Consider the following 25,475-nt stretch of genomic DNA (forward strand, 5'->3'; position numbering starts at 1 on the left):
GTGTGTGTGTGTGTGTGTGTGTGTGAAATCCGCTCGCAGATTCCCATCTCCAAACAGTGCACGTCATCATAAACTGTAATTAAAAGTCAATGCGTCTATTTTCTTCCCTCAGACTCTGTTTACCCCCCCCCCACACACACACTCTCCTGCTGTGGCTCCCCACCACGTAAACATGGCTGCGTTTAATCCACAGCCGGAGATCTAGACATGTGGAAACCAGTGAGAGGGGAGAGTGGGAACAGTGGGAGCTACCTTACCACGTAAATAATTCAGTAATTATTAAATCTTCATTTTGAGGCTACGAAATTAGATATTACAGAGATGTGATCCAGAGCTGCAGGAAATTCACTTTGCTTCGTTGTTTGTTTATTTGGTTGCAGGAGCAGTTTTAAAAAGCTGTGCAAGTTAAAATGACCTTCACCGTTCTTTCTTGTGACTTCTGTAGAAACAAGCCACACGACCAACCTTGACTCGTTTCCACCTTGTTGTATTTCAGATGCTGTTTTGTGTTCATGTTGTTTGTTTGAGAACGATATCTGAGGAACGTTATCAGGGTCAAACACAAGATATGTATATTTTTTTCTTTTGCAATTTGATATTAAAGTGGAAATGTTGAGAGTAAAGTTGAACTAGATCTGTAGAAGACCACGTGTGACTTTTACCAGCTTCTCCCTTTAGAGGTGGAGGAGACGTCTGTGCTTCTTAAGATGGAATCGAAAACAACAACTCACTGAAATACTCAAGAAAACGGAGAAATGGATTATTAGAACTGTTGATTTTTTGTTTTTCGTTGCTTTTAATCTCCAAAAAAGTAGCGTTCCAGAACATGTCTGACGATACAAGTGAGGGGAGAGATGCTGAAGCAGATTTTCCCTGATGAAAAATCTTTTCTATCGTTTTTTTTACTCGTGATTCAATCAGTTTTCTCTCCTTCCAAAACTGCCATTGACCTGTTTGGACTTTCTGAGATGCCGTATTATTCCATTCTTGATTTGCAGATGTCTGAGCGCTCTGGTTCAACCTGGTCTGATTGGACCGACTTCAGCGATGAAGAGTGGATCCAGCAGCTGCGTGTGAAGACGTTGACGCAGCTGCAATTTGTCTGATTATTCAGAAAAGTGAAAACGTCGAGAACAAAACCCGTCGTCTCCAGTAAAAACTAGTTTTAATTTCATCTTGCAGCTCGGCAGATAATTTGAGATCCAGCGGTTCAGGAGAAACAGATTTTAAGTAAAGCATATCAATCTAGGAACATGAATTTTAAAAAGACGGTCTGTGTTTCTTATGAATAATGCAGCTTTTCATAGCAATGGACACACACACACTATTTGTCCGTGCAAAGTAAAACCAGGCACTAAACCTGCTGCTTCATTTCCCACTGGGGCGACTCAAGATATAAATAAAAGCACTCGTGGTCGAGTGTTTGATGAAAGCTTTGTGCAAATAGCATACAAATGTGCATGACACCATCCTCGCACCCAAACAGACACACACAGACACACACACACACAGACACACACAGACCCACACTTACTGAGGCACTCTCCAGTGGCAGCGTTGAGGAAAAGCCCGTCTTGGCAGCTCGTCCTGCAGTAGCCGCTCTGCAGGGAGGCCAGCGGGGGACAGGAAGTGCAGTCGGCCTGGGAGGGACCGGAGCAGGACTGGCAGGACGGGTGGCACGCTGCAGGGGTGGGGGGGGGGACAACAGGGTCAGAAAGCAGGCAAAAAAAATACATTTAAATAATGACTGAGACGGCCACGATCTCAGAACTTGTCCAGGCTCAACCCGGGGGGCGCAACACACACGGAGGCCCCCCCGCCAGAGTTAAACTGGACTGCCAGTCCTCAAACTCAAAGCCAAACAAACAGACCAATCAAATTATGGAAACTGAGCTACGCTAATTGAGGCTGCTGCATCTCAAGTGGAGGAGAGAGAGAGAGAGTTTTGATATTGACGACTGGAAGAGAGGAGGGTTGGAGATAGAGAGGGAATGAAACGTGGAGGAGGCAGAGAAGAAGAGGAGGAAGACGGGCTTTGAAGAGGAAGCTGGAGAAAGAGGAAGAGGAAGGAAGGAATAAGGACGCAACGTGAAGGAGAGAAGACAAGGAAGGAGGCAGGGAAGGCTAATTAAGAAAAAATGGGGTAAATGATATTCAAGCAGAGAGCTGCTGCAGCGTGAGAAGTTAACTTTGTCAGCAGATCTGAAGTTACAGAGGAGGAGTGGGACCACGTGTGCAGAGACACCACCGGGAGACGTCAGGATTAATTAGCTTAATTAAAGATTCTCAGACGCTCTGACCGGACCCCCCCTCCAGACTGTTATTAACCTCAGGGGTAACGCTGAGGGGGGGGGAGAGAAGGGCTGCAGCTCATTCACCTAATCTGAGAGGGTCCCATGTTGAAAGGGTTCATGAACGTTACCATGGCAACGACCAGCGAATGACATCCCGCTGTGGAGCCGAGTTCTGTGATCAGACCGAGAGTGACATCACCCATTAGGTTCATTACGAGCTGTCGTTGTGAAGGAGGAGTTGGCCTCTTCTCCATCTTTGTTTCAAACCAACAAGTGACCACATTTAGAGGAGCGAGGGGGGGGGGGGTGGAGCCTGCACGCCCACCTACACCTGCGACCTGCACCCATTGGACGGTAGCTGTGGATCACAGGGTTTCCACGCCCCCCGATACTTACAGAGCTTTACGGAGCCTTTTCAGTAAATGTGCAGTGAACACAAAAACCTACGAGAGAAAAGACGCTAAGATCTCAGTCCAGCTGCAGATTTGATGGTGATTCTTTTTTTGTGGCTCTGTCCCCGTTTATTTAACTCACACTGGTTTGATTCATTGCCGGTTATGAGAAAATAACCATCACTGGAGCTTAAGTATAAAAAGTAACAGCACTAAAACTTTGACGGTAGAATTTAAACCCTCACCGAGACGGACGTGAGGCGTTTTAGTGCGTCTGGGTTGTTTGTAACGGGCCAATCAACACGGAAGGAGACGAGTAAAATCGACAAACCCATTTATTTTGGTGTGGAAGGGGAAATATAATGTTATATTCTGTGGATGTGCTACAGAAGCTCTCACCTTGGCACTCACTGTCCTGGATAAAGAAGCCCTGGGGACAGGAGGGGCCACACAGGCCCTCGTGCAGGCTGGACGGGGAGGGACAGGATGTACAGTTGTCTGCAGAAGGTCCAGTACAGTGAAGGCAGGAGGGATGACACTCTGAAAAGGAAAGAGAGACCGAAAGGATTTAAATTTTCACTGCGAGAGGCATGAAAAGCCTGAAGCCTGAAGCCTGAGTGCACTCCATCGCAAACTCCACCTTCCTCCTGCGACAGAAATACGAATAAAATGACAAAATGAAAAGGAAAATCCACTTTCCAGGTTTATTTTTGCTGAATTTCCCGGGAAATTGTTTTGCTCGTGGGACAAAAATGCAATTATTCTCCGTGTTGAGGGCTCAGAGGCGACGAGGAGCGTACTGGTGAAGTGTGAAATCAACCGAGGACCATGTGGATTTGTTTTGCTGTAAACTCCATTACTAATTCAGCCCGACTGCGGCAGCATGAATGCATCAAAACCCAAATGCAGGACCTAACCTAAAAATACTCGCAGCCTGTGTTTCTGGGCCTGAGCCGCTGCCAATTCTCGCCACTATTTCTGTTGTCCTGCGGCCGCCCTGCTGGATCCCGCTCCTCCCCTATTGGCATGTTTGCAATCTGATTCTCAGGTTTTGGAGTCGGCGCTGCCAGCCAGCAGTAATGTAATGTAACACTCGTACGAGGCCAGCAGCTCGCGTCACCCTTCAGAAGTTGTACGCATTAACACCAGAGACGGTGCCAGCTCACGGGGGGGGGGGGGGGCTCCAACGCGGCCGCGAGCCAACGACGACTTCACGAATACGCTCCGCTGCTGTTTGAAGTGTTTAGCTGAGATACTGGAACATAGAACCTCCCGGATGATTATTTTAGGATGCTTTGTATCTGAGGGATTTAAATTATAAGTACAACGATGAATGGGGACGTCGGGATTAATTGTTTGAAACTGAACATCTCAGAAATCATTTAACGTGTAATCAGAATTAAATTAATAATAAAATGATAATAAATAAAATTACTTAAAGACAAATACCTTTCACTAGAATAATATAAATGGAAGAAAAAAAATAGCACTGAATTTAATGAAAATATATCAAGATGAAAATATGTAGGATTATATTTAAGATTTTAAAAAAGACAAGAAACTAATAAGTACAGTTTCAGTCGACATCAATTTTTTCCAGATTCATAAAGACTCACAGTGACCTTTGACCTTTGACCACCCAAGTCTAATCACTTCATCCTTATTTCCAACTGAATGTTTGTACCAGATTTTGAAGATATTCCCTGAAGGCGTTCTGGAGATATCATGTTCACAAGAATGGAACGGACAAATAACACTTTCTAAAATACTTTTACCTGATACCAGTATTTCAATTAGAGTACAGGTTTGTACTGTTAAGCATTTTGAATATCTTCTCCTTGCATCTTTCTCCATGTGTGAAGTGTCACGGCTGCAACTTTCCTCTTTGTCTTTCTTTAAACGTGTAGAACACGCGACCTCTCTGTCCCTGGATTATTTACTCTTCCCTAATTTGCCCTTCGCCCCAAAACACAGCTGCTCTGACTCCTCTTCACGTCTGCTCTGACTCAAAGACGACAAATTACCGAGCAGTGCTCTCGGCTGGAGACGAGCCACAAACCCACAACCTGCTGGTGCTGCTGCTGGAGGAGGAGGAGGAGGTGGGACTGAAAGACGACCATGAGCACCATAAGTGTGTGTGTGTAAGTGTGTGTGTGTGTGTTTACACGACCTGACTTTTTTTTGCACGGATGTGTGTGTTTATAATTACTCCTCTCTGCATTCTTTCACAGAGCTGTCAGCTGCATCCGGCTGTTGTGTACACACAGCGCACGACAACCTGGCAGGAGCAAACTGCTGCTCTCTACCTGAGCCAACACAGCCGAGTGTGTGTGTGTGTGTGTGTCTGTGTGTGTGTGTGCGCCTCAATGTCAGAGCGAGGACTTTGCAAAGTCACGGCGGTGTCACCCGCAAAACCGTCAATCTGACATCCTGTTGACCACCCCCCCCCCCCCACACCTTCTCCCCGCCACCTACCCATAATCCCCTTCTCCTCTGTCAAACACGGCACCTTAATTGGTGAGTTAAGCGACAGGCTAAATGCTTCAGTGATGGAGTTGACCACCCACCTGCGCGCTCGCTCGTGCATGAACACGCCAACAACGTGCAGCCAAACAGGCGACACACAAACCTTCATGTTAACAGTCATAACCCCCACCCCCCCCTCCACCACACGCACACAGGCATATTAAACAGGCCTCCTGTCATTAATTCTCTTACAGCAGCAGGGATGTGTGATTTGTTACAGGGCGGAGAACGCACATTGATTCCTGCAGAGCCTGAATTCCTGTGTGCAGGCGTCGCACATGATCCGCTGCACGTGTCCAGAGAATCGGATTAGTTTCTTGCTTTGTGCTGATGGGGTCATAACTCGAGGGTGTGACGTGTTTCATTCATGTCGTCCTCAAACGATCGTCCTGGTACAGAGCGGGCGGATCATTGTGTTGGTGCAGAGTTGTGTAGATAACACACATCTGAAGTGTGTGATCGATCATTCACATTGATTATGATCTGTGTCTAGAAATCCATCCTCAACCTCTGAGAGACGGTGGAGTTAAAAATAATAGAGTCCGACTGATATGGATTTTGTGAACCGATGCTGACACCGATATTAGGAAGGAAAATCCAATACTGTTAAATTGACCAATATATATATATATATATATATATATATATATATATATATATATATATATATATATATATATATTAGGAAATGATCAAACCCTTGAGTCAGAGAAATGTAATTGAAGCTTGATAATTTACAGTTTAACCATAAACGTTGGTATAAATAACTATAAATAAAAAGACAACAAACACAACATCGGATCTTTTCGGCTTAAATTAAATAATTATATCAGAATAAAAGACGACATAAAGATGGACGGCATGACAGCTCCCAAAAGTAGAGCTCGAACATATTTAATATTTACAGTCTATGAGCAGAAAAGACCGACAAACATATCGGCTGATTTTATACATCAAGAGGAATTCTCCAGATTTCTAGATTCATCCATTAAACTGGAGCAACTTCCCTCCAAGCTGCTCTCTGATATACAGCAGCTCTTATTCTCCTTTAATGGAAACAAAACAAACACAGAAGCCTATAGATGTTGTTTCCCCCTGCGTATTTCTTCTGGATCTTACTATGGATCTTCCTGAGGTAACTCACCTAATCAGCTGTCGTGGGAAAACCTCCCAAAGGAGAAGGCGGCGGCGGAGGGGGGGGTGAAGAGGCGTCCTTACCGGGGGCCACGTCTACCTTGCTTTTTGTCTTTGTAACGCAGAGGAGCAGAGCAGCGATACCAAGATCCTCATGAATCACTGAGCTCTTCAGTGAAACCTCTCAACCCTGCGAACAGAGCTGCAGTCTCACTCGTGCGGGTCACGATATAAAGCTGCTGGTCAGAGATCACACTCGAGACGTAAATACATGAAAAGCCTGTCCCTCAAAAGTTAGGTTTCAAGGTTGTTGTTTGTTTTTTTTACTCCCGCAGGCGTGTTTCCAGGCTGTTTGGATTTCTTCAGGTTGGGTCATCGCACCACGGAGGAGCGAGTGCGGGGGCAGACACAAAAAAAGGAAAATCCACAAAGGCCTGATCTGATTCAGACGTTTTGTACTGAAAAAGAGTCGAGAGCTCACCTGCTGTGAAGGTTTGAGTTCAGAGCAGATTAAAGTGATGGAAACTGGCAGGTTTGCCGTCACAGAGATGACAGGCGGCGCCGCACTTCATCAGTAATCATGCTGCGTCTCTGCTTTCACGCTATATAGCAAAGAGTTATATAGCAAATTACACTTATAAGGCCTAGGTTGATGCATACTAACCAATGATGCCTATCCTGGGAATATAGGCTCTAAATAAAGATGGACGACGCATCTGAACTTCTTCCCAATATCCAGAACATGAACGCCACCAGTTACGATGATGGGATGGAGCCGCGGCATCAAGGTCCCGCCATATTCACGTGGTTGAGCCTTAACGAGTCTCAGCTGCCAATCATGACATTTCAAACCCCGTTTCCATAGCATCAAATCATTAATTAAAAAATGAATTAATCAGACACATTAACACTTGGAGCGTCGGCCCTTGTTGTTTGTGACCCGTCCGTCCAGCGGCATCAAACCTCCGACACGCGGGGATCTACAGGCTGGAGTTTGCTTTGAGGCGTGCGGCGGCCCGACAGCCCGTGTACACAAGTGTGTGTTTGTGTTTGTCTGTGATTGTGTTTGTGTGTACATAAACACTGGAGTGTGTGAGCCCATGTTTACACACCGTCCTCTAACAGTACTCAGGACAGTAGCTGAGTATCTCACACACACACACACACACACACACACACACACACACACACACACACACACACACACACACACACACACACACACACACACACACACACACACACACACACACACACCTGAACCCGTCGACTCTCCGCTGAGCGAAACCTTTGTTCCTCATAACAGAGGCGGAGTGGAGCGGCTGATTTACATAAAACTGTGAATGGAGCTTTAACGACCATTAGCGATGCTCAGCCCACTGTGCGTTGAGCCGGATTCAGGAAGCCGGGAGTGAAAGCAAACTGGATAAGTGGCACTTAGTCAGACACACCAGCCGACGTGCGGCAGAACTACGCTGAGACAAGCAGGTCAAAGCGAGTTCTCTGCATAACAATCGTCTAAAATGTGAGGATTCGGCATCACACAAGCACGAAATGAGGCGAATGAGGAGGACACGGTAACGTCCACGGCAGCGACCAAACAAGATGTTATCTTGCCAAAACACGAGTTACTGGTTTTACACGACTAGAAGCAGCAAACCCTCTGATTCCATTCCCGCCCACACACACTGGGATGTATGAGGCAAGCTCCTCTTTGCTCCCGGTAGCTAATCGCTGAGGCACATTCTGACCAGCTGCCCCGAGGCGAGGAGGAGGCTGTTATCGCTGAAGTCACGACAAGATGCTGCAGATAGGGGCAGAGAGTATTGCATCAGCCCTCAGCCAGCCGCCGGCTCCTCTTCCCATTGAGGAAGAGCGAGAGTGCAGCTCCGACCTCAGCCCAGGATGTCATGAAGTCTAACGGCTGCAGTGACGGGCCGACAGTTGCACATGGAGCCGGGCGAAAGCTTCCAAACTTCTCCGTTTTGAGGTGCTCGAACACTCGTAGTAGTGCGTAAAGCAGACGTAAACGTAGCATCAGTGACGTTTAAAAACTGAAACGTAGTCGTGTGGATAAAGGATGAAGAGGGTTTTCATCGCTTCTCACTTCTGTGAGGCTTCTGGAAATCACAAGGAGACAAAATCACACTTTTTGGCTCATTACTCTGGTTTCTCCTCTAATTCTGAATATCTTGGTTTTGTGAATATCCTCTTTCCAAGTCTCGCTACGAACAAATCTTGGGGTTAGTGAGGAAACTCAATCGTAAAGCCTCTGGTTCCTGTATCGGCTCCGTGTGCCGGTCCCATGTGATTAAACAGATAATGGGCCTTAGTGGACGCTCCACCTACGACTCTTTGATTTGTAATTGTCTCCTGCAGGAGGATTAAGGGAATCCAATACTGCTGACGGATTCTCAGTTCCAGGTAAAGTAAACAAAAGTCTGTTCTTGGCTCCGTCTGAACTTAAAACGGCTTCAGGCTCGAGGTCTTCAAAATCGAAGTGATGCAGACTCATGACTTCCTGTTACAGCTGCAGTGTGATGTCGTCGTACTCATCATATTCAGGCTGTTTGACCTGTTGTAAAAATGCTGAATTTCATTACTCGGAGGTAAAAAGCTTGACGACTCACTTAAAGCTCGTAGAAAAACGTTTTGACTCCTTAAGAGGTTTCAAACTCCAATTTGAGAACAACTCCGACCACCAGAGAACCAGGGAGCAGATTTCACATTCGTGGTGAGACTCGCTTCACTCTCACAGGACTTTGGGAGGAATAACCAATTACAGTGTTTCAAAAGGTACAGGAATCCAGGAGCCATCAGTTAACAGGAAACTATAAAAACATTCCTCAGGGGAGCCTGTAATTGAGATGATGGGACTGAACTGCACCTACAGCCTGAGACACAGCTGCTGCTGAGCGACTGGGAAACAGACGGCCGGGACTTATCTGCACCGCCGTGGGAAAAAGCCCCACGATCCTACCCAGAGTGCAACTGGGCCGCGGGTTTCAAACAGGTCTCGCTCGTCTCCTGCATCTTTAAAAACCACAGACTCTGCTTTTCATGATGAACAATGACGGAGCTCAAAGGCGAACACAGTGCTGCAGCTCTGTATTGAGTTTCTGTTTCCCCGAGAGTCGAGTCACGTCTGTGCACAACACGAAAGACACAGATCCAAACCATCACGTGTCTGTTTCCTACAAACTGTCTGTTTCCTGTCACCGTGACCTTTGTCTGACATTCACCGGGGAACTATAACGAGTCTGAACCTGATTGAACTCTGAAGGAGACGCATTCTGCTCGTATTCAGTTTGATTGTTTTAATTAGTGTTATTACTGGAAAAGGTTTCGATGCTCTGATGTTGAGAAAACACATCACTCTCCTCAAACTCTCCGCTGCTGCAGCTCCTCTTTCACAACCAGCACTTATCCACAAAACCCTTTTAAACGTCTCTTTCCAAGTTGGCGTCTTCATTGCTTGGTTGAATAAACACGATTTAGTTTCCTTGTCATGGATTTTCCTCTGTGCTCTGATTGAATTTGGTCGAACAAATCAATTCACCGCACCAGAGTGAGTGCAGATTGACTCGTTAAGCGATGACTCGTAAACAGCCGTGACCAATGACACACAGAGAGGCGCCGCTGGTGCTTCTCCTGAAACAAGAGGAGGGAATCGAACCAAAAAGGTTCACGTGCGCTCACCTCTGCATGTCTGCAGGTCGTCCAGGTGACTGCGTGCGGGACACGCCGCTGTGCAGACGCCGTGCTGCAGGAGACCGGACTGCGGCAGGAGGGCTTCCTCTGGTTTGAGGCAGCGGAGGCAGTCTGAGGCCAGCGGCCCCACGCAGGAGCGGCAGGACGGGTGACAGTCTGGAAACACGAGAGGTGAAGGGTCAACGAGGAGGATCATCAATCACTCCAACAGGCATTTTAATTAAAATGGGTTCTTACTGTGGCAGGTGTTGTCCTGCGAGTACAGTCCCTCCCCACAGGCGTCCACACACTGGCCCTGATGGAGAAGGAGCCCGGCTGGACACAGACGGCACTGGGAGACCGAGGGACCCCAGCAGGAGGCGCAGGAGCTGTGGCAGGCTGCCGGGATTCAGGGGAAACAGTTTGTTTAAAGATGGAGAATCACTATCTGTGTTGTGATGCTTTCAATAGATAACGATTGTGTGTAGCTGAGCACGTGTTGCTTTTTAATCCACATTTATTCTATATTTCTAGACAAATCCCATAAATTAAATTTAGAAAAATGACGTCATAAAACAGATTTCGATCAAAACACAGATTTCCTTTTTTCACGACTTTTTGGGAAATTGCTCGATCTGTGCTTGTTTATTGGGATAAAAAAAATATTGATCATATTAAGAATAACCTTTAAAAAGTCAACAATGACGTGTTCAGTGTAACTGGAGTTCACCTCTGCATCGGTGGTGGTTGTCCAGGTAATGCTGAGCCGGACACTGGCTGATACATTTCCCATGATGCAAGGCGGTGGCTGGAGGGCAGCTCATGCACTTGGGGTTGTCAGGGAAACAGGAGGCGCAGGACGAGTCGCAGGCTGTGGATGTTAATTCATGTTGGAAAGATAAGAATCACCGAGCTCAGTTTAAAAATTAATACGATTTTACTTGAGAAAGAACTAAATGTCTGTGAGACGAGTCACAAACATAAAACCAGAGTCCACATAACTTTACTACGTTTGTTTTAAATCCGTCACTTTGACAAATCAACACGTTCAAACACACTGAGATTCTCTGATTCCATTCAAACGGACACTAAAACCACCTGGAGGGGCCGAAGCAAAGTAAAGCTCTCAGATCCAGTCCAGGAAACCCCGAGGAGGAGAAGTGAGGAGTTAAAAACCCGTCAGCTCTCCAGATGTTGACATTTCAAACCAGCCGTCAACTGGGAACTTCTAATGGACGTGACCTTTTTCAAGAAACTTCCCCAAAGTTTTGACATTTTCCACAACATGTCTCGTCTCTGAGTGACTCAGCCCCTCGATGTGAGCGGGAGGTAAACACACAGCCCCCCCCCCCCCAGCCCCTGAAGGTGGTTTGAACCAGAAGAAGAGCTCCTCTATGTGCTGCTGAGTTCACCGCCGCCCCGAGGGACGCCTCCTCTTCCTCCTCTTCATCCCAACACTCAAAAATAGAAACCATTCATATTCATACAAGATCTTCTTCTACACAGAGATTCTCATTAGTGGAGGAGAGAACTGCTAATTATTGTGGTCTTTCTTTTTTTTTTAAATTGTTTGTTTGCTAACTCTGGCTGCTGCTGACTTCACATTCTGGCGCCTGATGGCGTGGAAGCTGGCGCGAGGATCCGCGGGGAAAAACAAGCCCAAACAAACCTTCACCTCCAGCTCACTGCGAACAACAACGCTCTTATTGTCTCAGTTTGTGTTCAGTGCGCCGCCACATCCTGTGACATGTGCCAGCGCGTGTCGGACGGAGGTGAAACCACCGCGCAGACCCACGTGTTCACAGACGGAGGATTTTAGAATTCAAACTGTTTTTCCTACGTTTGTGGACAAAAGATAAATGTGCAGATTTAATTACTTCATAGTATAATTACATTTTTTGTCCAATTTTTTTTTCTGCAGTTGGAGAATTCTCAGGAAAACAAAAATACCTGCATCATTTTGTATTATTGCATTTAAGTATAATACATAGTATAATATGTCGGCTGTAATAGTACCTTTGCACAGTCAACAACAAAAAACTGTGTAACAGGTGTAAAATATATTTATATAAATTTACAGATACCGGCAGAAGTAAAGTTTGTGTTTTTTTCCTGGAGAAATCAAACGATGATTGTATATATTATATGTTATTAAATGTGTTTTTTTACCATCAACCTGTCAGGAACTGCAGATAAAAACAGGTCTGCATGAATGAATCTTCAATAAGCATGTTAATGAATGTGCATTGTCCCGTTTGCATGAATAAACATAACAACAACACAATAAAGGAATCAATGGTCCAATCACAGAAGCAGAAAATGGACCAGAATGCAACGCTGCTCTTCTCATTGACCTGACGGGAAAAACTCTACTTACAATTACCTCAGCGGTTTCTGCTTGTATACAGCTGAATGTTATATGTCCATTTGTCGGTATATACAGTTTATATATAGAGATATAGACATGTCAGGTAAGTTAGTAAAAAGGTGAAATATAAGCGTATAAATGTATTTATGTGTCCTTCACATTTGATTCTGGTTTAAACTGACTTGAGGAGAAGCTCCGGTTCTCGTCACAGTGTGAATGTGTCGACTGTTACCGTGGCAGACGCCGTCCTGACTGTAGAATCCACCGCCGCAGTCCGGCACGCATTCCCCGTCTTTGAGCAAGGCAGCCGGGTCTGAGCAGGACACGCACTCCTGCTGGCTCGGCCCACGGCATTCAGAGCACGACTCGGGACAGTCTGGAGAAAAGATCAGAAAGAACGTGTTGTGTTGGCGTCTGTTTGTTTCAGATTCGTTGTTTTTTACACTTTAAACACATCACGACAACGGCTAAACTTTGAAATCAACTTTTCCCTCTTAACCTTTCTGCTCTTTTGGGTCCGGACCAAACAAACAAGGTGTGAACGTGACCTTAAATCAAATCTTTCCAGAACAACGATACGTAGACTTTGATTTGAGTGTCATGAATGATTTATTGCAAATGGTATAAATAATGCAGAAACACTGACCTTTAACAAAACTACTTTTATTTAATGCAGAAGACAAACTGAAAACTAGATAAATGTCTGTGTGTGTGTGTGTGTGTGTGTGTGTGTGTGTGTGTGTGTGTGTGTGTGTGTGTGTGTGTGTGTGTGTGTGTGTGTGTGTGTGTGTGTGTGTGTGTCGCTTTTTACACACTAGTAAAACGCTTGTTAACAGCAATGACGAACAGTGAAAGCAGGATTTAACTGTGTGTCTGGCAGGTGTGTCAGCAAGAGGACACCAGGACTAACACACAAACACACACACACAGACACACACACACGCACACACACACACACACACACACACACACACAGCATCCCTCATAATTCCAGTGAATTAATCCAGTTTAGTTTTTTGATGAAATGGTGGTAACGCTGATTAAATGTGTGTATTTCTGAGCCTTCACATCCACCTGTGAATTCATCCCTGTGTGTGTGTGTGTGTGTGTGTGTGTGTGTGTGTGTGTGTGTGTGTGTGTGTGTGTGTGTGTGTGTGTGTGTGTGTGTGTGTGTGTGTGTGTGTGTGTGTGTGTGTGTGTGTGTGTGTGTGTGTGTGTGTGTGTGTGTGTGTGTGTGTGTGGCATTGCCGCACATGAACAAATATCAGCTCTCCAAACCCTGTTCCAGCACAAACTGGTACGGTCCCAGTCGGTTTCCCAGCGGCCAGATGCCACAAAACAGTCACCAAAAAAAAAAAATAAACAGAAGAAAGAGACCAAAACAAACAGTAGCTGCAGGAAAACACAGGAGGAATGTGACGACTCTGTTTACTTCACAACTAACAAAAGATTTCTGATGCACACAAGCTGCTGCTCGGTTCCAGGAACTGTGCACAGATTAAAAACCTTTCCAGAGGGAATTCATGTACTTTGGAATATTCAGATTCTTTTATGTCTGATTTAGAAAAACACAGCTGACGGATCCATCAATCATCACAAAGAGAAAGTCACTTTCTTTCTTTCGGGTCTTGTTGTTTGAGGTTTGTGTTCAGAAACTCCTGAACGAATCCTTCCTGAAAAGGTTGTTAAAGACTCCTCGGGGGGTTTCCCTCTCTGTTTGAATGGATCTACCGTTTTTAATATTCCACAAACCACAGAATCCCAATCTGTTGCTATTTGTGAAAACGTTTAATCTCACACTACGACCAGGTACTAAGGGCTTTCGAGGGTCTTTGTCTGGGACACTCGTGGAAGTGATTTTCAAGCCTTGTCTTCACTCCTGCAGACATTTCCCTCTTCCATACATCACGCTCCATCCAGACTAGAGCACAAATCCAAATGCAAACACCTAAACAAGCATGCCGGGCCAGTAGGTGGCGATAGTCTACATCAACGATCTGTCAAACATCAGATAAGAAGGTAATAGACGCCATTGTTGTTGGCATATTGTCAAATGTCCCAAAAATGTCAGAGTGAGTCCATGAGAGAAAACAGAGCGGAGAAAGTTCAGGAAAACTCACAACGAGCAAGTGGGCATGTTTGTGACGTTTCTACAACACAACAGCGAAACTGGACAAACACAAACATCTCAGGATGAAGAAGAGGAGCAATACACGTCATGGGCCGACACAAGAGACACGATGCTGGGGTCAAAGGTTAAGAAGTGAAGGGAGAGAGAGAGAGAGACACAAACAAGTGAAAGTCAAAGATAAAGAAAAAGAGCTGAGGAGGAGAAATAAACTGAGACGAACGAAACACACGAGGACGAGGAGAAATCCACCCGAGGAGAAGGCAATTAATTTAATCAGCTTCGAATAAGAAGAGCTGATGAGAATCTCACTCACTTAATGGGACGACTTCACCAAATATGTTGATAAATCTGATCCTTCATCAGATTTTCATCAGGCAACATCCTCCATGTTTTCTGTCACTCTCAGTTTATCATCTACACAACATGGATTTCACAGCAACAACACAACTCAGCTGCTAACAACGCTCACAGCCACACTTTGCTTCCTACACGTTTATGTAACATGAGACGAACTTTATTTAAATTAAGTTTTATAAACAACTCCACAGCAAGATAATTAAAACTTATCAAAAACTTTCTATAAGTTTTAATTATCTTGTTATTTGGTTATTTTTCTGTCTTTCATTCTGAGCGAGTTGTATTTTACTAAATCCTCAGAATAAAGATGAATGACTAAGTGAAGCCAAAGTGCCTCGATCGCCCCCTGGTGGCTGACAGCTGCATTGGTCATAACACCAGCCTCCTCCATGTGCGTGACTTTGACACGGACCCAACTAAACTCATGTTTCTTATAAGTTTGGTCTAATTTTTCACCTTTTGTGTTACATTATTTATTATTCATGTTAAATTAAATAAAATAGCATCCAAAGAATATTCTCAAGACTTTAAAACACATCGCAGCGTCTTTCCTTCGCCGGTCTCTTGTTCTTTTCTTCTCTTTTCTCTTCTCTTCACATTCAGGGTGAAAAATTACCAGCGACCAGCGGACAAATTGAGTTTTCCACCCGTTTTTACTGTGGGTGGATAAATCTGTCTTTTCTCCCAGCGTGGGATTTAAATCACTGACACCGGGTGATTTAAAGAAACCACGCTGGAGCTTTTTCAAATGCCTTCACCTCAGAAAACTGTAAATCATCTACATTTTTATATATCACAGAGGACGACTTGAGGAAGAATATCAGCACCTTCCCACTGGTGCTCAGCTCGTGTCTGCACGATAACAGTGGATAGACAGTTTGTTTGTGTTTCATCGTGTTCGGCGTGTGTGATGATGATGATGAACTGGGATGTGACGGAATCCTCAGAAAGTCAGATGTTCCTGAGTCGTGAAGTCGTTGCTCCGATTTCACTTTGTTTACGTGATGACGTCAGTAACTCCAACGCCAACATCGTGAGTTTCCCCAACTTGAGACGGCGTTCACGTGAACTTTCTCAGTCAGGAACTAACTTGTTCTGATTACAGACACGATCAAATCTGGAAGTGAAACAGTAAATAATCACCGATCTGTCATTTTTCACATTTACGACGAAGCATTAGACACAAATCCAGAATATTTTAATTTACAGGCTCTTATAAGTTCAATCATTTGATTGCACTGAAAGTTTGTTAAGCTGTAGTCAGTCAGTTGTAAATTGCAGAAATCACACGTCATCCCAAAGTAAAGTTTCTTGTTTAGCTCTGGGAGAAAAGTTTCCGCCGCAGATTGGAACCCAACAGGTAGACTGACAGCTGAATTACTTTCCTGGCCCCCGCTCTTTCAATCTTTATGCTCCTCAGCACTTTCTATTTCCTCTGTAACATCCCCCCCCCCCCCGTCTCTGTCTCTGTTTCTGAAGACGTGAACCCCTCTCGTCCCACGATGCTCTCCTCTCTCTGTCCCAGCCTCTTTCTTGCCTCAACCCTCTGGCCTCTCTCGAGCTTCACACAAGATTTCTTGTCATTGCTCTTTCTCTCTGTGTCTGTTTCTCTCTCTCTCTCTCTCTCTCTCTCTCTCTCTCTCTCTCTCTCTCTCTCTCTCTCTCTCTCAAGTCCTTTCTTTTCTCCAGCTCTTCACACCCTCGTTCAATTTTAATGTCCTTCTTTCTAGACGGCCTCGTCTTCTTCGTCTGATTCCTCGGCTCGGAAAACGAGATGATGCACAGAAAATGAACTCCTCACTCAACCGCTGCACGTGTGCATTAAATGTTTATAACAAAATCCCCGTATTTGAAACTAAATTCAGTCTGTTTTTTTCCTTTTTAAATAATAAATCCCTTCCAACTGGGAATTTAAACAATTTTTGCAGACGAAGCAAAAAACCCAAGCGAAGGCATTTGGCAGCTTCCTGTACACGATGTGACTCCATGACCGGGTCACTCCGCACACTCGCTCTCCAAAAAAATGGTTATAGCCAACGGGGGGGGGATTACAACTCCTTTACCTTGGCCCTGCGCGGGAAAGCAATTTATTTCCCTGTGCAGCCCAAAGAGCAAAGTTATCAGCAAATGTAATCCCAGCAGGCCAGTTGCCAAAAAAAGCGTCTGTAAAGCCCGCTCTGCATACACAGGTGGGGGGGGGGGGTGGAGATGAACACACAGCCACACGGTGCAGCAGATAATATTCACTCTCTGTCCTTCTGGGTGGGTGGGGGGGGGGGGACACACGATTACTGCCATGGCTGCCAAACTCACACATACACACCTTGAACCTTAAGTGATGAAACGAGATGGGACGAGAGATTCAGGAATTAAACTCCTCAGCACAGAGGAAAAGAGGAAAATCATTTTCAAAATAAGAAACAGGGGCTTCAGGTGAAAACTCCTGCTCTTATGGAATCAGCTGTTGCAGCAGGTTTGAATGTGATTGATTCAGACAGTCGCAGAATAAAAAAAAAGCACGAAGCTCGTTTTCTATTTGAGCAGCAGCAACGGAAACCGCTGCAGAGTCGGAGTCTTCACTGGGATACGAGCGAGACGGAGAGAGAACGACAACTACTCTGATCATTTCAACTGTAACGCAGGAAACTGAAGCTCCAGACGTGTTTCCTCCTGAGTGAGAATCAGCTCAGCGAGCAGCAGACTGAAGGGATCATCAAGTGATGCAGTGAATTGATTAAATCTCCAAGTTTTCTCGTCTTTTAAAGATAAAGTTAACATTTAAATGTGTTTTTGAGCTGTTAACTAAACGAAATGACTGTTCTTTGATGAAATAGATTAATGCTGGTTTTAATATGACATTTATTACCACCTTTATAGAAGAATGTACATCTAAGTGTTTCATATTGTTTTGGAGAGTCAACAGTTTGGGGCAGTTTCTACGTCATGACATTAATCGACTGCATTTTTAAATCTACACTGAAACAACAACCTCGTCGTCAACCATCCAGAGACGTCCCCATTCTACTGGTTCCAGTGTCGACCTCCAGAAAACCAGTGACACAACTTGTTTGAATTGATCAAATGACCAGCAGCCATATTTCAAACACTTCTCTCAGTATCAACAGTTAGAGAAGTTTGAAGTTGTTCTACCTCAGCTGTGACTTTGCTCCAGATTATTAGACCTCTTAACTTTAATAAATGAAGAAACCAATATTTTTTAATTGCAACCGAGAAAACCAAACTTTCTTTAACTTCCTGATCTTTCGACGCTTTTGAATGTCTGCAGAGATTCTGCTTCTATCGTCGTTATTTCTCCGCAGACCTCCAACACTGTTATCTCCTCCCTTTAGCAGGAAGCTGGAAACACAATTACTCTACTTTGTTTTGACTCTGCCGCTGAACAAGATAGATTTCAGGAGAATTAAACTAAATAAATCGGCTGTAGTTTAAAGATATTCTTTTCTTTTTTCCCCTCCCTGCCTGACTCCCACAGACACGTCGTGGGGAGACGCACAGTTTGTGTTGATCTCACTGAGCCGTCACAAATGAGAGGGGGTATAAGGAGAAACTGGTTAGAGAGGACGAGAAGAAAAGGAGACAGGGGAACAAGAGAGGACAATATCTTCAGCACAACACTCGCCCATAATTATTAACGAGCTGACTCTTAATACATGCACAAGCAGTAAAGTCGCGAGCCAGGGAGCGTGAACAGAAACACCCCCCCCCCCCCTGCGGCGACACACCAGGCTCTGGGTGGTCCTGGTCCTCTGCCAGGAAACAACAATCCACCGTAAAGCTCCCCCGCACCTTCCCAACACCTCACACACTCATTACAGCCGGCCCCGCCCATCTCCTCTCCTCTTCCACCTCCTCCCTCGTTCCCTCCTGCAGTTTCCACCCATAAACAAACGTGGGAAGTTGACTCAGGCGAGATCCACCCGGACGGCCTCAGCCTGAGCAGCCACTCATTCAGAGCCACTTTCCTCTGCTGCTCTCGGGCTGCGTCCCCTGGAGAAGCTGCTTTGTTTTCCCTCTAATTAAAGCCGCTTGTAGGTAAGAAGAAGAAATAACAGATCCCAGACTTCATCCATACGACTACGTTTACAGCTGCATCATTTTAAAATACAAGATTTAGCTGCATAGAGACAACAGGGTCAGCATCGCTTGTTATTGATCCACGTTTCGTTCTGCGCTGGCAGCTGAGGCTGATGCCGGTTGTTATCTTCCGCAAGGGGGGTCATGTGACAGGAGCCTGACGAATCGTTTCCAAACATCTCAGTTTCTTCCCGTCCAGACTAAAACTTCTAAACGTGGTGCGGACGCCACGTCAATCCGTGAACGCTGTGGTGTGGACGTAGCCTGAGACACACGGAGGGTTTGATCAGTGAATTTCGACACCACAGATGAGTATTTTCTGCAGAATCAAACCTGCGTAGATGCACAATAAATGCATGACAGGGGACGTCTTGCGTAACCGCTGCTCCTGTATCCATCTAATTTACCCGCGCACCACTGGAGAATGGAGTTTCTGCAGCGGTAATGCAGTCAGGAGGCTGGATTAATGCATGAGAGGGGATCTCTTCAACGGAGGCCGCCGGCGTCTGCGGCACCGAAGCAGGACAGAGGCAGCATAAATGCATAAAGTGGGATTTCCACGAGGGGGTTTTGTACAATCGCCAGCACTGTACGTACACAGGAAGCTTGGACGGATGGAGGCGAGGTAAGACAAAGCTGGATTCCTACAATGGCTGCGGAGATCTATCCCGTTTAAGCTCGTCCAAGGAGCTTGTTCGCGGGGAGGTCTGGAATTCCAATCCTCCTGACAATAATCATTAAGGTGTGAAATTGAGCTGCAGAACTGGCCTGAATTTAATCACATTGTGATTATTCTCCGCTCTCTCACCCACTCCCCGTCTCTCTCGCTCTGTTTCTATACCATCGTCCCCGGGAGCCTCGGCAGGTCTTTTTCCCCGACTCGATGGAGGCGCTCGGCCGAACCGCTCAGTGTACATCAGCATCCCTACGGGGGTTTACACGCGGTTTAGAGCTGCGGCTGTATTTTGCGGTGCAGGCTCTGCAGCGTTGTGAGACCTGCGAGGTAGATTAGCTGAGTAACGGATGTAGAGGGCCCTCGTTATTCTGTTTCCCTGGATTAGCACATTAGTTTCTTGTATCCACTGCAGAGGCTGGTGAGTAATAAAACAAGCATGAGTTCATCTACTTAGGTTTCACTGCTGTTTGTCTGCAGGAAACACTACTGAGGTGATTTTATTGAAACTTGGTGGAAGGATGGAGGCCAAACAAAAACTCATTAACTTTCTGAGGAGATTCAATTAAGAGGACAGATCCATTCTTTCTATAGATCTTTATACTTTTAAACATTTTGGTGAATTTCTGAGGAAGAATAAGAAAGATCTTTATGAAAACACACATTTAGAGGACTGATATCTGTGAGTGTGCAGATGTGAGGTGTGTTGGGCCTTGGCGGAGGTTTGTGCTGAACTTAAATTGCCTTCAGACATTGAACTCAACACCGGATAATCTCCTGATACCCAGAGGGGCTGGAGGTGGGGAATGCAAATGTCCGAGGCAGAGTCTTTGGATTTCCTCCTGCAAGACCCCTGAAAGCTCCAGAGTGAGTCCATGTGAGAAAACAGCAGAAGATCCTCCAGTAACGTTTTGTTTCAGATCTAAATGTCACTCAGTTCCCTTATGAAACCACGTTTAGATTCACCCAACCCAGATTTGTATCTGGATCTGCACCAAATTTCATCAAGATCCATGAATTATTCCCTGAGAAATTAAGGAAAATGTTAGAAAAACTCCTGCAATGTTAAAGGAAGTTTATTATAATTCCATGGATCTTCCTCTGGTTAAGCCCCGCCCCCTCCACAAAGTTTCATGGAAATCGGTTAAATAGATTTTGCGTAACAAAAAAATGAGCATAATTTGGTGCAGATCCAAATAAAAATCTGGATCTAGTGAATTTAAATAGATAAAAACATAGTAAAAAAATGTATTTGGTAACTCGAGACTCGTAAATAAATAGAAAATACAGAGCTCTTCTTCTTCAGGGATTATGGACGCGGAGTGACTGACAGGAGCAGAGAGCAAAGCTTACAGAATGAAATGAGAAAACCTTTGAAACAAAAAGCTAATTCAAACTTGTGAGGAGGAACAGGAAGCACACGGACAAACTATTGACAGCAATGTGGACAAAACGAAAAAAAAACAACGAATATTCTTGACTAAGAAATTGAAGCATTTTGGTATTTTCTTTCAAACACATCTGAACTTGACTAACTCTTCCCAGCAGTCGCCCCCGGGGGGAGATTGAGCCAAAGTGTAGCAACGGTTCAGTGAAGTAAGACGGTAACACAAGTGTCTCCGAAGTGACGACTTCTTCAGGAAAACCACAACACTGACGCTACAATATTCAACCCCTGAGAGATTCAGGACCCAAAAATAGTAAAACATTCAGTCAGAACATCCGCTCGGAGTGGCTCTGATAACCGATCCACTGGAAACAAGTCATACATAGTTGATTTCCGGCTCCAGGAACACTGACGCACAACTCAGCTGCTTGTTGCTGAACTGCAGATGCACTTTCTGCCTCGTTGACACCGGAGCGAAGGGAACGCACTCGACTGAGATGTATTAGAGCTCGGAGTTTTGCATAAAGAAAAAGTCAGAGCACAGAGTTAGATACGAGAAGTGGAGACAGAACCCACATGAAGAAAAGCAAAGGGAGAGGACGAGGAGAAGTTAGACGGAGGTGAAGACTTATCCACTTCAGCCTGTGAGAGACTAACTGTCTGATTGGTTGTGTGGTTGAATCTGAGCCAGGAGCCAATTTATCACAGTGTCGCCCACAGAGCACATGAAACCACGCGGCGGTACTCACGGCGACAGAGTGTCTGGTCGTGCTGGTAGGAGCCAGGGGGACAGGAAGTCAGGCACTGGTCACGCTCGGCGCTCAGCAGGGGCTTCTGGGAGCCGCAGGACTGACAGTCCCACCGGCTGGAGCAGGTGGAGCAGGTCGACTGGCAGGCTGCAGGAGGAGGAGAGAGGGGGGGGGGAGCAGAGACAGGCTGTCACATCAAATATGTATTTTATTTCGTCCTGGTTTGAGGACCGGCTGTCATCGCAGGTCACAGAAAGAGGGCAGAGAAACAAGAGAACCGGGATGTGCACGGGATCACAGGGGAAAGTTATATCCAGATATCTGTGGGGATGTTTTTGGACTGTGGAGGGAAGCTCCTCGGAAAACGGACATTTTCATCCTGTGGTTGATTGTTTCCTCCGACCAGTACAAAGTTCTAAAGGACAAAAACCTGACCTTTGACCTCCCAAATCGAATCAGTTCATCTGTGAGTCCAAGTGAACGTTTGTACCAAATCTCAAAGGACTCCCCGGAGGTGTTCCTGAGATGTTCCGTTCACAACAGCTGTGTTTCTCGAGGTCAAATCATGTCGGAGGGTGAAGTCACGTATTTCAGTTTTATTCACGCAGTGTGTTTTTCCCTTCGTCGTTTGTCGTCTAAAGTTTCAGCGGAGACGGACAGAGCCACAGGTAAAGTGGATATGACGCAAATTAAAAGGCGACAGAATCAAACATCCTGTTACCTTGAGGAAAATGTAGTTTGTTGTTGGAAACATTTTGGATAATGTAAGTTTCTAGTTGTTTTAGACTTTTGAGTAAAGAATATATATGTTAACAGAGCAGAAGTCGTGCAGATTAATTATTTTCCAGAGAGAAAGAAGCAGCTCATTGCTTCAACACGTCCTATCTGCTCTTTAGGATCTTTCACTCTGGCAGCTGAGCACTGTGACGGGTCTGTTCACTGCAGCGTAATCTCCGTGAACAATAATGAAACCAGTGCTTATGGAACAGGAGGAGATATCATGTCTTTTTTTTTTTTTAAAAGAGAAATCTCAAGATGCAGAATAAAAAAAAAGCAACTAAATCCCCTTTAAACCTCGGAGCCGCCCACTCAGACCGAGAGGGAGAGAGAGGAGATGTCCTGATGACGACTGAGATGAAGACGGTGACGATGCGGAGACGAAGCCGAACGGATCAGAGAGAAGAGATGAAGTTGAACTTGAGGTGAAAGGAGAAAAGACATTTCTAGAAATAAGAGAAAGGATCTGGACGAACAGAGGAGATGATTTTACCGATGATCAGAATTCAGCATTAGAGGTTTATTTTCGCTCGCCCACACACACCAGGTGAGACAAATTTAAGAAATGAGGCTGTGAGGGTTTGACAAAGGGTTTTATTGTCTTTTTTCACTTTTATACTCAACTGATGACTCATTGTCTAATAAACCACTGATAAAAAGTCAAATATTAATAATAAATTCTCATAAATGCACAAATCTGACACTGAATAGGTGATAAACATAATACTGGGTTCTTCTTAGGGTATAAATTAATATTATAGGAATGAGTCGGCTGCAGGTTTAGGTTAAAACATTTTCTTTATAACCTTCATTCTTTTTCCTGATCCATCGTCATGAACTTACTCCTCTTTAATAAATGTATTAGAAATAAAATCCATCTCCACATTTTGCAGTGATGTGATACCTGAATGAAAATTATTATTCTGTCAGTTTCCCTTTTGTAGAGTTACAACTTTTAAAAAAGTCAGTTTTCTCTTTTCTGACGTCAAACAACAAGTCGTCACTCATCATTTCTCCTGTTGATCGCAGGTTTCCCATGATTCCTCTGTGCTGCCGCTCGCGGGGCAGGAGCCGTACTTTCAGATTTAAAGAGCCACTTTCCCGGTTGAATGAAGTTTTTATGACACGACTACATTCACACACAACCCACACATCCAGGATCCTGAGCCGCAGAGCTAATACCTTTATCTGCGGCTGAGAGCTTTAACGGCGTCGGGGCGTTTTTTTTGTTTACAGCTTCGTGAAAAGCTGTGGGCATCTGAAGTCTGGGCTCCGAAGGAGAACGGGTCAATGTGATGGGACGACGGACGGTCGGATTTCAAGGGGAAACGCGCTAAGAAGATTCCGGCCGTCGCGGGTCAACGCTCGGTCAAGGTGGCGCGGCTGGTTTTCGAGTCGAGGAAAATGTGACCTGGAACCGGCACGAATACACAAACACACACACTCAAAAAGGATGAGGAGGAAAAACACACACACACACACACAAACACACTATCAACCCAGATGGAGCCTCCGCTGCAGCCCTGGATTTTAAATCAAGCTCACTGCTGCACTTTGACTTTTCCAAACATTTCCAAAGGATTTGTCTGTTTTTTTAGCGGCTAAAATGTGAAGGCTCGGATTTAAGTGCAGCTCCTGTCAGGGAGTCATTGTCTGCACGAAGACACAGAGATGAAAACAGTGAAACCTGAGTTGTGTGTGTGTGTGTGTGTGTGTGTGTGTGTGTGTGTGTGTGGTCTGCGAACGTAGAAGACACCAAACCTGAGGCTCACACTGTGGGGAGCAGAACATGGGGGCGGGGGGAGGCCTCTGTGGAGCCTCTAGAAATAAGAATATGACACACAGGAGCTTAATGACGTGTTTATGATGATTTTTAATAAACTGTATAATTTTGGGGGTATTAAATCTTTTTTTTACAGAGTTTAAGCACACCAGCTCAAAATATTGATTACTGCTAATTGTGAAAGTCCTTGTTTATTGCATAGACGTCTCCACTTCCTCCCACTGCACATAAATGAAGCCAAAATATTCCAGACACCAGCAGTAGCGGATCTAAGATTTCTCTGTACCAGGGGCAATGAAGGGGCCATCATTTACACAGAGGGGCCAATTATATGTCCAACGTCCCTGGAAAGTTCCTGATCCTTCAAAAAAGCTTAGAGAATAAACATTCTTATCAAATTGTCCTATTTATTGTTTGTATTGTAAGTAAGTGACTAGTGACAGGACAGGGGCACTTTGAGGGCCAATCGGATTTCAGCCGGGGCCCCCTGACCCCCCCCCCCCCCCCCCCCAGCCCTGCCCATGGAGCCAGAGTCTGTTCATTAGCATCAAGGTCCCAACGGTACGTGTTCTCTACTCTCAGCTGTCAATCTCTGTGTTTCAGCTTCAAATTCACTCTTGGGAGCTGTAATGTTTATCTTTGAATCTTTATATATAGTTTATGGTTTATCCTTATTTCTCTGCTGTATAAAAACGAGATAACCGGATGAATAAGGGGCAGTTTCCATATAATGTAAAAAGAAATATTTAAAAAAACAAATCCTACCTTTACACACTCGTCCCTCGGGATAGCGTCCAGCCGGACAGACGGACAGACAGCGGCCGAGATGGAGGACGGCCTTCGGGTCCCTGCAGCTCTCACAGTGGTCAGGAGTCCCCGAACATGACAGACAGTCGGCGTGACACTGGACTGCAAAACACACACACACACACACACACACACACACACACACACACACACACACACACACACACACACACACACACAGAGAAATGGAAAAAATTAAATACTGTATTCTCTGAGAAATACACTTTACTACAAACACACACACACACATTCTAATATTTAATTTCACGCTCATTTCGCCGTGTACATCTCTGCCGGACACGAGTCGCTCAC

At 45.2% G+C, this 25,475-nt stretch overlaps 1 protein-coding gene across 1 annotated transcript in view; it reads right to left on the reverse strand.

Annotated features, from left to right (window-relative positions):
• The window catches only part of fras1 (Fraser extracellular matrix complex subunit 1), a 180,688-nt gene that overhangs the window by 67,249 nt on the left and 87,964 nt on the right, over positions 1–25,475 (reverse strand). The window contains 8 exon segments of the mRNA XM_034595438.1: positions 1,535–1,681; positions 3,086–3,226; positions 10,046–10,213; positions 10,295–10,435; positions 10,767–10,907; positions 12,637–12,780; positions 21,797–21,943; positions 25,122–25,265. Of these exon segments, the coding sequence (XP_034451329.1) occupies positions 1,535–1,681; positions 3,086–3,226; positions 10,046–10,213; positions 10,295–10,435; positions 10,767–10,907; positions 12,637–12,780; positions 21,797–21,943; positions 25,122–25,265 (1,173 nt within the window).

The sequence above is a fragment of the Hippoglossus hippoglossus genome, chromosome 9 (assembly GCF_009819705.1).
Source record: "Hippoglossus hippoglossus isolate fHipHip1 chromosome 9, fHipHip1.pri, whole genome shotgun sequence".
Lineage (NCBI taxonomy): Eukaryota > Metazoa > Chordata > Actinopteri > Pleuronectiformes > Pleuronectidae > Hippoglossus > Hippoglossus hippoglossus.